Genomic DNA, 14,214 nt, shown 5'->3' with positions numbered 1-14,214 from the left:
GACAAGATGAAATGATGTTGATTTGAAATTGTCTATAAAACATGATGCAGAATGTTTCGTCCATTATCTGTTGTTTGTTAAAAATTAATTTCATATTTTTTATTACATTATATAATCATTTTTAGTTATCTGTTACAATTTATCCAAATGACAGAAAATTAATGAGTGCCCACTTTAAAAGAATATTCAAAAAGTTTAACTTAATTTTTATTTTTATCTATAATACTCCTATATGCTCCATCTTAGAGCTCTTGTGACTAAAATTATACTATGCTAGAACTATTTTCGTCAAAATTACTCTACCTTAAAGCTGTTTTGATCAAACTGCTCTGAACTAATTTGAGAAAAAGCAGCTCTAAAGTGATGTTATTGAATATAATTTTAAAGTGGAGCAAAGGATATTTTAAATAGAAAATTATATATATATTGATAATTTTAAAAAGAGAAGTGCCTTTTAATAATATTAACTTAAAAAAAAAGTACTCCTGATTTCCTGCCTATCCGAATTGATCATTATTCCATCTTTCTATGACAAGTTTTATCAACTTTGTGGAAGGAGACTGTGGCACGCAGTTGCTGAATGAACAATCAAGACAGAGACGACTCCAATGAGCCATTTAAGACTCATTTACTGCATTTATAAGTCAACCTTTATGGTGTTTCTGATGAGTAATGACCTAATTTTTGGTGCACTGTTTTATGGCAATTGCCAGCAAACTACTTGTTCATTTGAACAGACAACAACTGCTGGTTCATTTGTCTGGTTAAATTCTACAAAACAGGAGATTTTCTTATCAAATGTTCATTATGAACACTCTTGAACTTTTCCCCTAATCCATAGAGAAGAGAGATCTCTTATAATTACTGCAGAACATCAAACTCTCGTCCATCTATCATCCTTCCAAGAAGCCAGTCAACCAGAGTACATAGTCCCGGACGTCACAGAGGTCGCGGCCTTTCAGCGTTCGTCCCCGCCCAGAGCACACCGACATCGCTGCCCTCCCTTCCATCCCCCGACGTCTACATGCCTCCTCAACATGTGGAGGCACCCACCCCTTCTCCTTCTCCTCTTCACTGCTAGTGTTTGTGATGTCCTTGGGTGCAGCAGGGAAGGAAGACAAAAACCAATCTGCGACCACCACATTGGTCCGGCGGTCATCATCCGGCCACATCACCTCTGATTCATTTAACTCCTCCATATCTAAATTGCTTCTTTAATTTGAGTAGCAGAGGAGGTGATATATTTATAGGGCAGAGCAAGCAGAGTGATATGGCATGATTAATGTTATTATTACTTCCTTTATGATTCTAAACTAATTAAGATGCAACAATGGCTAATCCTATCAGGCATTGACAAGATTGGATATGAAAGTCTTCATTAATGGTCAGTTTGACAGGCACTTACCAATTAAATTGCTCAGTAATCCAGTCAATGGCCATAGCAAACTTCCAAAACACTTATTCGACTTTTAAAACATCAATTTGGAGAACTGATTCAGACTATATGAGTTGATTTCAAAAGCAATGATTCAAAAGCAACCATAGATTGTAGGTCATGACTAGTGTACATATATACCTGGAAATTAAGTCATAGTCAAGCAACAAAACATTGCGCAAGAAACAGTGCAGAGAACAGTTAAGCATGAGGGCAAGAGATTCGAAGAATGTTCATATATATTTGTTCTATCATTTCCGGCAATTTTGTGTTGTCTTCATGTAGATCATGGGAAGATGGATGATCACTGAATGGCTGAGGATGCTTAGAAGTTAGGACTTAATCCAATAATTTCCTAGAAGACGATGTTATCTGTAAACAAATATTTTGAGCGATTACTTTTTTATTGGTCTTCTTGGCCAGCAATTGTCACATACAGCCAGTCATATACTCCTATGACTAACAATTGAATCAATATTTTTATTCTATTTCTCACCATTCTATTTATATTGAAGAAACTTTATTTAGCAAATATAATTGTAGATTACGGATTGGGTTTTCACTTCTCAAATGACAAGCTTTTACTGCTGATGTAGTTATCTAAGGTGTTCTCTATCCTTAAATGCAAGAAAAGGACAGACAGATTGTTGATCTGTCAGAATTTTGGCTTCTCTATTATGAGGTGTTTTTAAATACCACCTATACATTTTGCTCTCTAATTGAAGAATAAAAGAATAAGATTTGTCCTTAGTTGAACGTTTGAGGTCATTCAATCTAATTCAATTGGGTTTTCAGTATCCTGTTTACTTTTATTCTTATTTTCTCCTCTTTCCACCTGTTTCCATACATTTCAAGTCTTAAGATGCTCTTTTTCCTTCTCAATACCTACTATTTCTCTTGGGGGACTGGATAAGATTTTTCAGGGTCATAAACTTCCTTACAAACTCTCAAAGTTATTGGCAAACATAACTGGTCATAGCTTATCCACATGTGCTTTGAATGATATTTTGGACGCACATCCTTGATGGGAATCAATTTCTCACTTTTCATTTTGTCACAACACTTACTGCAAAACAAAAATTGCACTTGCTTTTCCTAACATTTCCCTCTTCGTCCTTAAGCTTCTCACTTCGTTGTTACCTAGTATGACGATCTACCATTCCTCTCGTTAAGCTTGCCATTCATCTTCAGGTGATGGATGAGGTCATGAACTTTCTTTTGATCTCTTCATGATATCGGTAAACATAAATGGTCATTGCTTACCAACAACACTATGATATTTTAGTCGCACAACACATCCTTTTCCAGCATCAGATTCTCGGTTTTCATTTCATTACACCATCTTATTACAATTGTAAGTTGCACTTGGTTTTACTGAACCATCTAAGCTCATCCTTGTTCTTCAGAACAAAATAAAAGAAGAAACAAATTCTTCCGTAGTTAACTGGCGATCAAAAGGTCTCAGAAGCAATGCCCTTCAATAGATGGTCACGAGGGTGACAAATTCACCAGGAATTGTAGATGTTCACTGATACATGGACTGCCACTATCAGATTGATTGATGTCCATTGCATTGTACAATCAAAATGTTGGATGCCCATAAATATTGAGATGGCATTGAATTATCAACATTGGCTCTCATTTTAGAATATCTGCTTGTCTCAAAAGAAAATCTACAAACCTAATACTTACTGTTGATTTGTTCATTTATTGTGACCCAAACAGATTTATGGATTGCAATTTTATAGCATTGTTATCGCCAAACAGATTTAGAAATTCAGTAACAAATAACTATTTTGGGTAGAAGCATTGCAGAAAGTATTCAAAAGCTTATTGCAGTTCATTGTGGCCATTGGTCGAGCAGATTGTATGCATACTAAGAACCGTTTATGAGTGAAATGGAACGGAGGAGTTTACTTGGGATTTGGGGGCAGCTGGTAGACCTCCACTGGCTCCCACGATTCCAAGCTCTTGTCTTCCGTGTCCGTCCTGTAGAGCGCGAGCGCTGCGACCTCGAAGTTGATGCCGGTGATCTCCTTGTCCAGCTCTTCCACCCTCAACCGAGCCTTCTCCTTCACCTCGTCCGGAAGATCCGCGTACAAGAGACTCAAATGCGGCATATACGCTGCGATCCGAAGGGCAATCAGAAGTCCAACAATCTCCAGGAAGAGAGCAAATTTTGAGTGAAATTGGTAAGCTTACGCGTTGAATTCTCGTATCCGAAGTGGATGCAGGAGTGGGATTTGGTCGCGACCACCTTGTCAATAGCAAACAAAAGAAGAAATCCAGTTAAGGTTTTGAGGTGGGATCTGAAGGGGGGAAAATGAGGGATTTGGATAGTAAGGGCGTGCCTCGGGGGTAGGGTCGACGAGGAGAAAGACGCACTGGTAGAAGAAGGTGCCGCGGGCGGCGGCGGAGACACGGGCAGGGTAGCGAGAGAGAGCGGCGCAGGCGGATCGGAACCTGCAGAGGGCATCGTCGGGGGCGAGGGAGATGGCGCCGACGACGGTGATGTGGGGCTCGAAAGCAGGGCCGCCGAACTCGGAGCGGAGGGCAGCCATGATGCGCTTGATCCGGTCCCTGACGTCATCCGGCGGAAGGGCCCACACGGAGTACACCTCCTTCGCCGCCTTGGCTGGATCTTCGGCCATCAGGGTGCCGACGGGTAGTAGGGGAAAAAGCGGAGGAAGCTGGCGATGCGGCGGTGGAGGAAAAGCAAGGTGGAGTGCTCGCCGGTGGCAGCGAGTGTATGCGAGCCATATCGCAATGAATATTCGGGCCTCGAAACGGACCGAGAAGGACACAGGTCCAGGCCCACGTGCACATGAAACGTATGCGAGGAAAATCAAAAAGCTTCCTTGTTATATTTTTGCCAATAACATAACTTTTTTTTAAAAAATATAAAAATAATATCTTATCTTATCATATGGATATAATTGCTACAACAATATCAAAATAATTTCAAATAGGTTAAAATAATTTTAATAAAATTTAATACAAGTTTAATTAAGTTGATAAAGAAATATAGATTGGGAATAAATTTGAATATATCTATATTATGAATGGTCTGTAGATATATTATAATAATATCCACGAATAATATTTTTAAATTATATTCATCAATAAAATTCTTATTAAATTTATAAATAAATAAATAAAAACTTTTAGAACTAACAAATAAATTTAAAATATCAAATTATCAATCAATCAAAAAAGAATTAAAATATAAAATTTAAATAATCAAATATGTTTGAATTAAAAGCTTGGTGATATCTAAATGAACCATGCCATGTTGTCTAAAAACCAAAATCCAACTAGACAGTGAGTTTATAACAATTTAGCTTTAAGTATTTCACAAAAAAAAAAATCATTATAAAGAAAGTATTCTAACATGTCATGTTGTCTAAATAGAGAAAGAAAATTCCAACATATAAGTGGCAATGCCCCCTTGGTACGTAAGATCAAAATGAACGAGATAAAGGTGATTCTCAATTTTTTTGTAAAAAAAACTTTGTTTTCTTTTTTTATTTAAAATTCGTACTTTTTAAAAAAAGAAAACCTCATTCAGCTACAACGGAAATAATAAAAAATCTCTTTTTAACTATGCTGATAATTATTATTTTGTCACATAATTATAATTATAATTTTCATGTTTTAATTCTTTTATATAATTAATTATTGATTCTTAACATATTTGTTGAGTTGGATTTATATTATGAGTTTTGTTATATTATTTCCTATTTTTATGAATTCTTATTTATAATTATACACTCTTATCTTGTAGGGATTAAACTTAAATTGGACTAAATTGAATCTAAAAGTTTGAGTCAAGGAGAAGTCTAATATAGTGAAATAGGAATCATTAAATTAAATCTAAAGTAAATTATTTAAAGAATTCATATATGTTGGATTGTGAAATTCATAATTAAATCGAGTGGAGTACACAGTGAAAATACGAAAGATACAATGCTAATGCAAACCAATTTTATTTGGTTCGGAGCCTTCGTCGACTCCTACTCCAAGGCTCGTACTCGTTGAGTGCTTTCGTTGGACAATCACTAATAATTCGAAAAGATGTTTACAAAATGAGTACAGAAATTTGCAAAATTAAATTACCGACAACAAGAGAGTAAAGACTAAATTGTTGGTTGTCGGAGAAGTTTCACAGCGTAGCAAGAGCCTCTTGGAAGCAGCACGCACGAGAGCAATCGTAGCAGAAGTTGTTGTCCTTTGCTCCAGGTGGTGGCCTCCTTATATAGGAAGCTCTGAGCGCCCGGATCCCTTCCAGGCGCCTAGAGTCCGGGCACTTGGACCACTATTTTCCAGCAACTCAATTTTTTATAAGAAAATGTTAATCCGAGGCAAATGAAATTTATAGTACCCTGCAAAACAAAGTGTTAGCACAATTATAAAGTAGTAATTAGATTCTGTCTCACCGAAACTGGAATCTAGTCACGATCTCAACTTAGATTCCCGAAATAGTTTTAAGTTGGATCGATGCCTACTATTCCCTCAAACTGGGAACGCGTCTTCACCAAGTCACTCCCCTCCAGTAACTTACCTTAACTTATCTGCTAGACATTCAGTCAGCCCGTCAACTTGTCTAGACTTTGTGTCAGCGATTAGGTCAGCCCGTCGACCTAGCTAGACTTCGTGTCAGACATTCGATCAACCCATCGACCTGTCTGAACTTCGTGTCAGCTATCCGATCGGCCCGTCGACCTAGTTGGGCTTCGTGTCAGCTATCCGGTCGGCCCGTCGACCTAGCTGGACTTCTCCTGCACACTCAATCAAAGTGTTAGATCACAACGAAACTAACTTAACCTACTTTGTCATTCATCAAAACATAAGTTAGACCGTTTTGTGCTAACTGCACCAACAATTTTCCCCTTTTTGATGCAATGACAACCTGAGTTAAGTTAGTGAAAATATGAATAAATAGGATATGGTTTAAGTTAGTGTTATTTTGATGTTTGATGTTTGATGTTTCACCTAACTTAATCCATCTAACCCTCCCCCTTTGATATTCATAAAAAAAAAAAAACAAGCATAAATAGGTTTAAGAAAAATGGCTAAGTAAAGGAAAGAGAAAAAGTTTAACAGAAAATTTGTAAGGATTAATGGGAAAGTTTAATTTTCAAGAATTCAAATAAAGTTTTTGTAAAAAATAGTTTCCATAATTTACAAAATGTACTATCTTTTCAAAGAATATAAAATTTAAAAATGTTAGAAAGAGTTAGACAATTAAAAGTATATAAAAAAATGAAAGTGAATTTTGAAAACCTTTAAAACATTTTTCAAATCATTTGAAAAACACTTTCAAAAATTGAATTTAAAAAAAAGGGATAATTTCAAAAATATCTTGTTAAAAATATAAGGCTTTCAAAAATAAGATGATAAGGGTGGATTTTGAAAACAAGGGATACTTTAAAAATGATTTTATTATTATTATTATTATTTATTTTATTATTATTATTTTAAAAAAAAATATAAGAGAGGTTTTCAAAAATCGAATGGTAAAACTTTAAGTAAGATTTTGAAATCTTAAAGTTTTTAATAATTTTTGAAGCTATTTTTTTCATTTTAATAATTTTTGAAATAAAGTTTTGCAAAATATTTTCAATAATAATTCTCCCCCTGAACCTTACATTACTTTTAAAGTAACATAGCTATCTAACCATTAGTTATTTACTAACTACCAAAAGATAGCAGCTTTCACTTGGTTAGTCAGGTTAAGTTAATGTATTCAGTTGGTGTTTGATTGAGCTGAATAACTTAACATGATTAATATTAGTTTAGTATTTAACGCCTAGACTTATGTTAATGCACAAATATAAACATCTTAAGTCCAGACAATCTGCCTATACATCTCACCCCTTTCACAAATAAGGTAGTCCTAGTGTGTTGGTGAGATGCTTGTCAAGTTCTAGACCTATAGGAGCATGCTTTCTAAGGGTTTGATCTAGACTAAGGCTAGAATTAATTTAAAAATCTAAAAAATAGGGAAGTTTGGAAAATAAAAAGTTTTACCCTAAAATTTTAAAGGAAATTTTGAAAATAATTTTAAAAGTAAGAGTCCTAGTCTATTAAGCACATTCCTAACTGTCGACATAAGTTACTAAATTCACTTTCAGGAAGAGGTTTAGTGAATATGTCAGCTAAGTTAGACTTGGGCTCAATGTATTTGAGTTCAATATCTCCTTTAGTGACATGATCCCTGATAAAGTGATGTCTAATTTCAATGTGTTTGGTTCTTGAATGATGCACAGGATTTTTTGTTAAATTTATTGAACTAATATTATCATTTAGTACTTTTATATTTGTAAAGTTTAAGTTAAAATTAATCTTTTAAGGTGTGCATCATTCATAATAATTATGCAACACATTCTTCTATAGCTATATATTCTGACTCAGTAGTAGATAAGACAACACAATGTTGCTTTCTACTAAACCAGCTGACAAGTGATGAGCCAAGTAGTTGACATCCACCACTTGTACTTTTTCGGTCTAGTTTACAGCCAGGGTAATTTGAGTCAGAATAGTCTATTAGTTCAAAGTTGCTTGTCCTAGGATACCAAATTCCTATATTTGATGTTCCTTTAAGGTATCTAAAGATTCTTTTGACTTGTGTCAAATGTGATTCTTTAGCACAGGTTTGGTATCTAGCACACTTACTAACTGCAAATAGAATATCAGGTCGACTTGCAGTTAAGTATAATAGGCTACCTATGGTACTCCTATAGTATCTTAAGTCAATTGATTTTCCATTTGGATCATCATCTAAGGTTGTGTTAGTTGTCATAGGTGTTTTTATTTCCTTAGTGTTATCCATTCCAATTTTTTTAAGTAATTTGTTAACATATTTCTGTTGATAAATATAATTGTACTCATTTGTTTGTTTAATTTGTAACATTAAAAACTAAGTTAATTTTCCTACTAAGCTCATTTCAAATTCATGTTCCATTAGAGTTGTAAATTCTTGTAAAAATTCTGAATTTGTTGACCAAAAAATTATGTCGTCTACATAGATTTGGGCTATAAAAATATCTTGTTTGATTGATTTAACAAATAGGGTTGGGTCAATTTGTCCTTGGTTGAATCCTTTAGAAATTAAGTAAGAGGTTAACCTTTCATACCATGCCCTAGGTACTTGTTTAAGGTCATATAAGGCTTTTTTTTAGTTTAAATGCATGGTCAAGATGATCTAGACTTTCAAACCTAGGTGGCTGACTTACATACACTTCCTCTTTTATTAGCCCATTTAAAAATACGGATTTAATATCCATTTGATAGAGTTTAAATCCTTTATGAGCTACATAGCTGAGCAACATTCTAATGGACTCAAGTCTGGCTACTAGGACATATGTTTCATCATAGTCAAGTCCCTCTACTTGACTAAATCCCTTGGCAACAAATCTGACCTTATTTCTAATAATTTTCCCGGTTTCACTTAATTTGTTTCTGACTACTCATTTTGTTTCTATTATCTTTTTATTCTTAGGTGGTGGTACTAAATCTCAGACTTGGTTTCTCTCAAATTGGGCCAACTCTTCTTGCATAGCTATGATCCAGTCTGGGTCAAGTAAGGATTCAGCTATGGTTTTGGATTTAATTTTTGAGATTAAGGATATTTGACTTTAGTTTCTAAAGGATGACCTAGTCTGAACCCTTAAGTCTGGATTACCAATTATTTGTTCAATTGGATGATTTGGGTTGACTCTTATGGTTTTATTAGGTTCATTTAATTGAGGTTGTTCTTCTTCTTCTTGACTTAGATTTTCACTAGGGCTATTTTGAACAAAATCACTTGGTTGTACTTTAAAATAATTAATATTAAGTTGTTTATTATAATATATTTCAAATAATGTTTTATTATGAGTTTTATTTATTGTACTGCGGTTTAGTACATAACAGGTTGTACTAACAGCTTCTGCCCAAAAATATTTTGGTAAGTTGTATTCATTCAGCATTGTTCTAGAAGCTTCAAGTAGAGTTCTATTTTTTCTTTCTACGATTCCACTTTGTTGAGGTGTTTTAGGGTATGAGAATTCGTGATAGTAACCATTTTCCAGACAAAATTGGTTAAAGTTGTGATTTTATATTCTCCTCCGTTGTCACTTCTGATTCTTTTAATTTTTAGATCTTTTTCATTTTCAACTTGTTGGCAAAAATTAATGAAGATTTCAAATGTTTCATCTTTACTTTTTAAGAATTTTACCCAAGTGAACCTAGAGTGGTCATCTATTATCACCAGGCAATATAGACTTCCATTTATTGATTTAATCCCATGAGAATCAAATAAATCTAAGTGTAATAGTTCTAATATTGAATTTGTTTGAAGTTGATTAGTTGATTGGTGAGTTGATTTTATCTATTTTCCTTGTTGACAAGCATTACAAATTATTGAGTCTAAATTGGATAATTTTGGTAAGCCTCTAACTAATCCATTTAATTTACTTATATTTCTAAAGTTTGTGTGTGACATTCTTCTATGTCATAACCATGTTTCTTCTTTTTGTGTTAAATAACACTTGAGTGAAGAAAATGTTAGGTGAATTGCATAGATATTGTCTTTTCTAAACCCTTTTAGGCTTATAGTAGGGTTATCTAAGTGCTTAACTAAACATTCATTAGAAAGAAACCTAACCTTATAACTAGAATCACACAGTTGACTTATACTAAGAACAGATTGTACTTGAGTTTTTCAACAAGTAAAACTTTCTTAATAATGAAATCGGTTTTGAGTTCAATATTACCTATCCCAATTACTTTGAGCTTGTCGTTGTTTCCAAAGGCAACGGTTCCTAGGCTTTTGTAGGTTAATTAAGTGAATTTGGTATGATCTCCAATCATATGTTTGGAGTAACACTGTCCAATATCCACTTGGTTTCCTACAATAGGTAGGAGTTTAAAAATTAGTTCAAGTTAATTTTAATCTAATTTTTAAGTTTTAATTGTTAATTTTTAAGATCAAATTCAAGTTAAGTTAAACATTTAAGTTAAGTTAATTTTTGAAATATTTTTTTTTTAGAAAATTTTAAGTTAAAATATTTTTTTTAAAAGAAAATCTTAAGTTTAGATAATTTTTCAAATAATTTTAAAGTAATTTTTTTGAGTTCAAATAAATTTTAAAATAATTTTTTAAGTTAAAATAAGTTTTAAATTAAAATGTTTTTTAAAATAATTTTAAGCTAAAATATTTTTAAGAAAATTTTAAAATTAAACTTTGAATTTAATTTAATTTAATTATATTTAATTTAATTTAAAGTCCTTAGTCATCTCACCCGATTTATGTTTTCAATCAGGGAAATCTATAATTTTTGTGAGATGAAGTTAAGTTCAATTTTTAGGGTTTGGTTTAACTTTATGTTAGATTCAGATTTAGCTTTGGACATAACAAATAGACATTCTTTGTATAAACTTTTGGGTTATGGTGAGTCACCTGGACATCATTAGAGTAATCATGTGTTCGAGGTTTTCCAAATAGTCTTATCCACTGAACTTAATACAAAACCTTGGTCTAACTGGTTAGGATCTGTAAGGGGTAGCTTCAGTTAGTTCCACTCAACCAAATGCACTAAGTCGAAGCCATATCTTCTTAAACATGCATAGACTGAGCTTCCCTAACCTACTATCATTTAAAATTTTATTAGTACCGTAGGTCAAGTTAAACTTAGTCCCTTTTTAAGCTAATCCTAATTACCCTGCCGGGTAGGTTATTTTTGGATGTGCCAACTAGTTTGAAGTCTCCCCCTAAATTATTGATCTGAGTTAAATTTTAATTTTGGTTTATGTCGATTACTTTTATAATTGTAATCAATTTGATGATAGTTTGGTTTTATTTTGGTTCTATAGTTATTTCTATTATTTGATATTGGTTTAATTGATTTAATTTTATAGTTAGAATTCTAAATTGGATTTTTGGATTTTTACATAATATATTTTATTTTTAGGTACATAATATTTATTAATTCCTACTTGCGTGGTTAAACATGTTTTCGGAACCCAAGCTTTGGTTTGTTTTTTTATTTTGCGTTATTAGTGATATAAATGATTTATTTGAGTTTGACTTGTGTCCAAGTCCAGATTTATACAACCTTTTGGTTATTTAAGATAAGATCTAAATTTTTAAATCTAGTTGTAAAGTTTTCTAATTGCCCTTTTAGTTTGTTAATTTCATCTTTTAGTGTTGAATTTTCCTCCTCGAGTGTTAAAACTTGATTTGGATTAGAATTTGCAATTTGTTCTTTGAGTTGTTGGTTTTCCTCAAGGAGCAATTTATTTTGATTTTCTTGTTCAGTTAATTTTCTATTTAGGCAAGAAATAACTTTAAAAAACTTTCTGCTCAAATAAAAATTTACCTCATTGGAACCTTCGGAAATGAGTACGGACTCGTGACTCGATTCAGGTTCAGATCCGTCTTCTGATTCGTCCTCCGATTCTGACTCGCGGGCTATCAGCGCGAGGTAGCTCCGGTTCTTCTAGTCTTCGACTTCGATTCCTCTGAAAACGATTCATCCCACATTGCTTTGAGTGCCTTCTTTTTGGTTGTCTTTGACTTGTCGTTCTTCAATTTTGGATACTCGTTCTTGTAGTGACCCTTCTTGTTGCACCCGAAGCATGTCACATTTCTTGGTTCGTCGGTGGAGTTGATCTTCTGCAGGTCTTTTTTGCTGAAGTTTTTCTTTCTTCTAGTGAACATCTTTCTTACCAAGTTCACCATGTACTCTTCGTCTTCTGAATCTTGGTCAGACTCATCTTCAGGTTCAGGCTTGGTCTTTGTCTTTTCCTTGGAGGAACCTGTAAAAAGAGCAACACCTTTCTCAGTTCTGGCGTTAGTTTGCTCATGTAACTCAAGTTCACAAAACAACTTATCTAACTTTAACTTTGAAATATTCTTCGAAATCTTGTAGGCATCCATGATGGATGCCCACAATGCATTTCGAGGAAATGCGTTTAGAGCGTACCTGATTAAGTCGCGGTTCTCCATTTAGTAGTCCATAGTGTGGAGCCCGTTGAGAATATCTTTTATTCTTGCATGGAATTGACTTGTCGTTTCTCCTTCCTTCATTTTAATATTAAACAATTTATTTAATAAAATGTCTCATTTGGTTACCTTAGCGTCGCTTGTTCCCTCGTGCAGTTCAATAAGCTTGTCCCACGGTTCTTTTACATTTTGGTGCGGGCCCACTCGGTTCATCTCGTCCTTCGTTAGCCCGCATTACAACGTGTTGAGGGCTTTGAAGTTCGTCTGGGCTTTCTTCTTCATGTCCGGATTCCACTATTTCAGGTCCAATGGATTTTTGGAGTTGTCGATAGGCGCCTTGTAGCCTCTGGTGACGCTAAATCACTGGTCGAAGGCGGTCTTCAGATAGACCTTCATTCACTTCTTCCAGTAGGGGAAGTGTTGGTGTAAGGTGCACCAGAATCAAACCTGAGTTTTGATGTTGTCAAAGGTTCAATTTAAGTCTTGTTATGATCTGATGATTTAGTTAAGTGTGCAGGCTATTTACTCAATCGAGAAAGTCCTAGTCACGACCAGACAGTAAAGTCCAAACAGGTCTGGAGGACCCAACGTTTGGCAGGTAGGTTGAGGTAAATAACTGGAGGAGCGACAGTGAGGTCGGGTTCCTGAAGGGAACAACCTAAGGTCGCTGATACAACTGAAGAAACCGGGAAGGTTTCCAAGTTGAGATCAAGACAGTCCTAATTGTTATACTCATGCATATTACTACTCATGTATTATAACTGTGCTAACTTTGTTTTGCAGGAATATTATTATTATATCGAACTAACTTTGTGTTGCAGAATCATATATATGACCCTTTGAACTTCAAATAGTCATAACTATTGACTCAGAACTCAGAATCAGGCTCTGTCAGCGGGCATGCGACTAGCACTTAGAAAGCTTCATTTGACCAAGGGTTCGGTCAACTGAACAGGAGGTTCGGTCGATCAAAAAAGACATTTTATCAGTCTACCGAACAAGCAAAAATGGCAAAACAGATCAGGCTCGCAAATATGGTATCACAGCATGATCGGTCGACCGAAAATGAGGTTTGGTCGACTGAATAGTAAAAGCATTAATGGAGCATTAAGTGCGAATCTTGACGAGAAGGAAAGTCCATCGTTCGGTCGACCGAACAAGGTTATCGGTCGACCGAACCATTAAAGATCAGTTAATGCTTGAAGATCAGATCTCAGCGAATCTCAGCACAGAAGGAATGGAGCGGGTTCGGTCGACCGAACCCAGGGATCGGTCGACCGAACGTCGACGATTCTTATAAAAGAGAGCTCAAGGTCCAGGGCTAAAAAACACTATTCAAGTTCGAAGTCAATCTCTGTGCTAGCTGCTATTGTTTGTGCTACTGCTCTACAACTCTTCTACACGCAAGCAAGTGCCGATCGAGCTTCAACTTTCACATACTGTCGGTATACTTTACTTTTGTATTGCACTTAAACTCATATAAGATAGTATGCTTGTTACTATCTTATATTATTATATTTTATACGCATTACTTCTTTCCGAGATTTTCGGGAAGAAGAATCTTAGTGGATTGCTCATTGGTGCAGTCAAGGATTGCGAGCCTTCGAGTAGGAGTCGAGCTAGGCTCCGAACGAAGTAAATGAACTTATTATCTCTTTATATTTTCCGCTGCTTACTCGAATTGTTTTGAAATATAAAAAGAAAAGTTTTTAAAAGAGCGCGATATTCACCCCCCCCCCCTCTATCGCACTTAATCGATCTATCAGGAAGTCGTCACCATTGAACAGAAGAG

At 34.6% G+C, this 14,214-nt stretch overlaps 2 protein-coding genes across 2 annotated transcripts; both read right to left on the bottom strand.

Annotated features, from left to right (window-relative positions):
- Positions 1-893: 893 nt before the first annotated feature.
- On the bottom strand, positions 894-1,199 carry LOC122019027. Its single transcript, XM_042576538.1, has one exon. It carries the CDS (start codon positions 1,197-1,199, stop codon positions 894-896), a length of 306 nt encoding a protein of 101 aa, XP_042432472.1.
- A 1,910-nt stretch (positions 1,200-3,109) lies between these two features.
- Positions 3,110-4,193, bottom strand: LOC122020665 (cyclic phosphodiesterase-like). Its single transcript, XM_042578675.1, has 3 exons — positions 3,787-4,193; positions 3,638-3,692; positions 3,110-3,560 (listed from the first exon to the last, which is right to left on the bottom strand). Exons 1-3 carry the CDS (start codon positions 4,084-4,086, stop codon positions 3,349-3,351), a joined length of 567 nt encoding a protein of 188 aa, XP_042434609.1. The 5' UTR covers positions 4,087-4,193; the 3' UTR covers positions 3,110-3,348.
- Between the last annotated feature and the right edge of the window lie 10,021 nt (positions 4,194-14,214).

The sequence above is a fragment of the Zingiber officinale genome, chromosome 9A, assembly GCF_018446385.1.
Source record: "Zingiber officinale cultivar Zhangliang chromosome 9A, Zo_v1.1, whole genome shotgun sequence".
NCBI classification, from domain to species: domain Eukaryota; kingdom Viridiplantae; phylum Streptophyta; class Magnoliopsida; order Zingiberales; family Zingiberaceae; genus Zingiber; species Zingiber officinale.
Note: the sequence above shows the minus strand (reverse complement) of the source record. Positions and strands in the feature narration are given on the sequence as shown.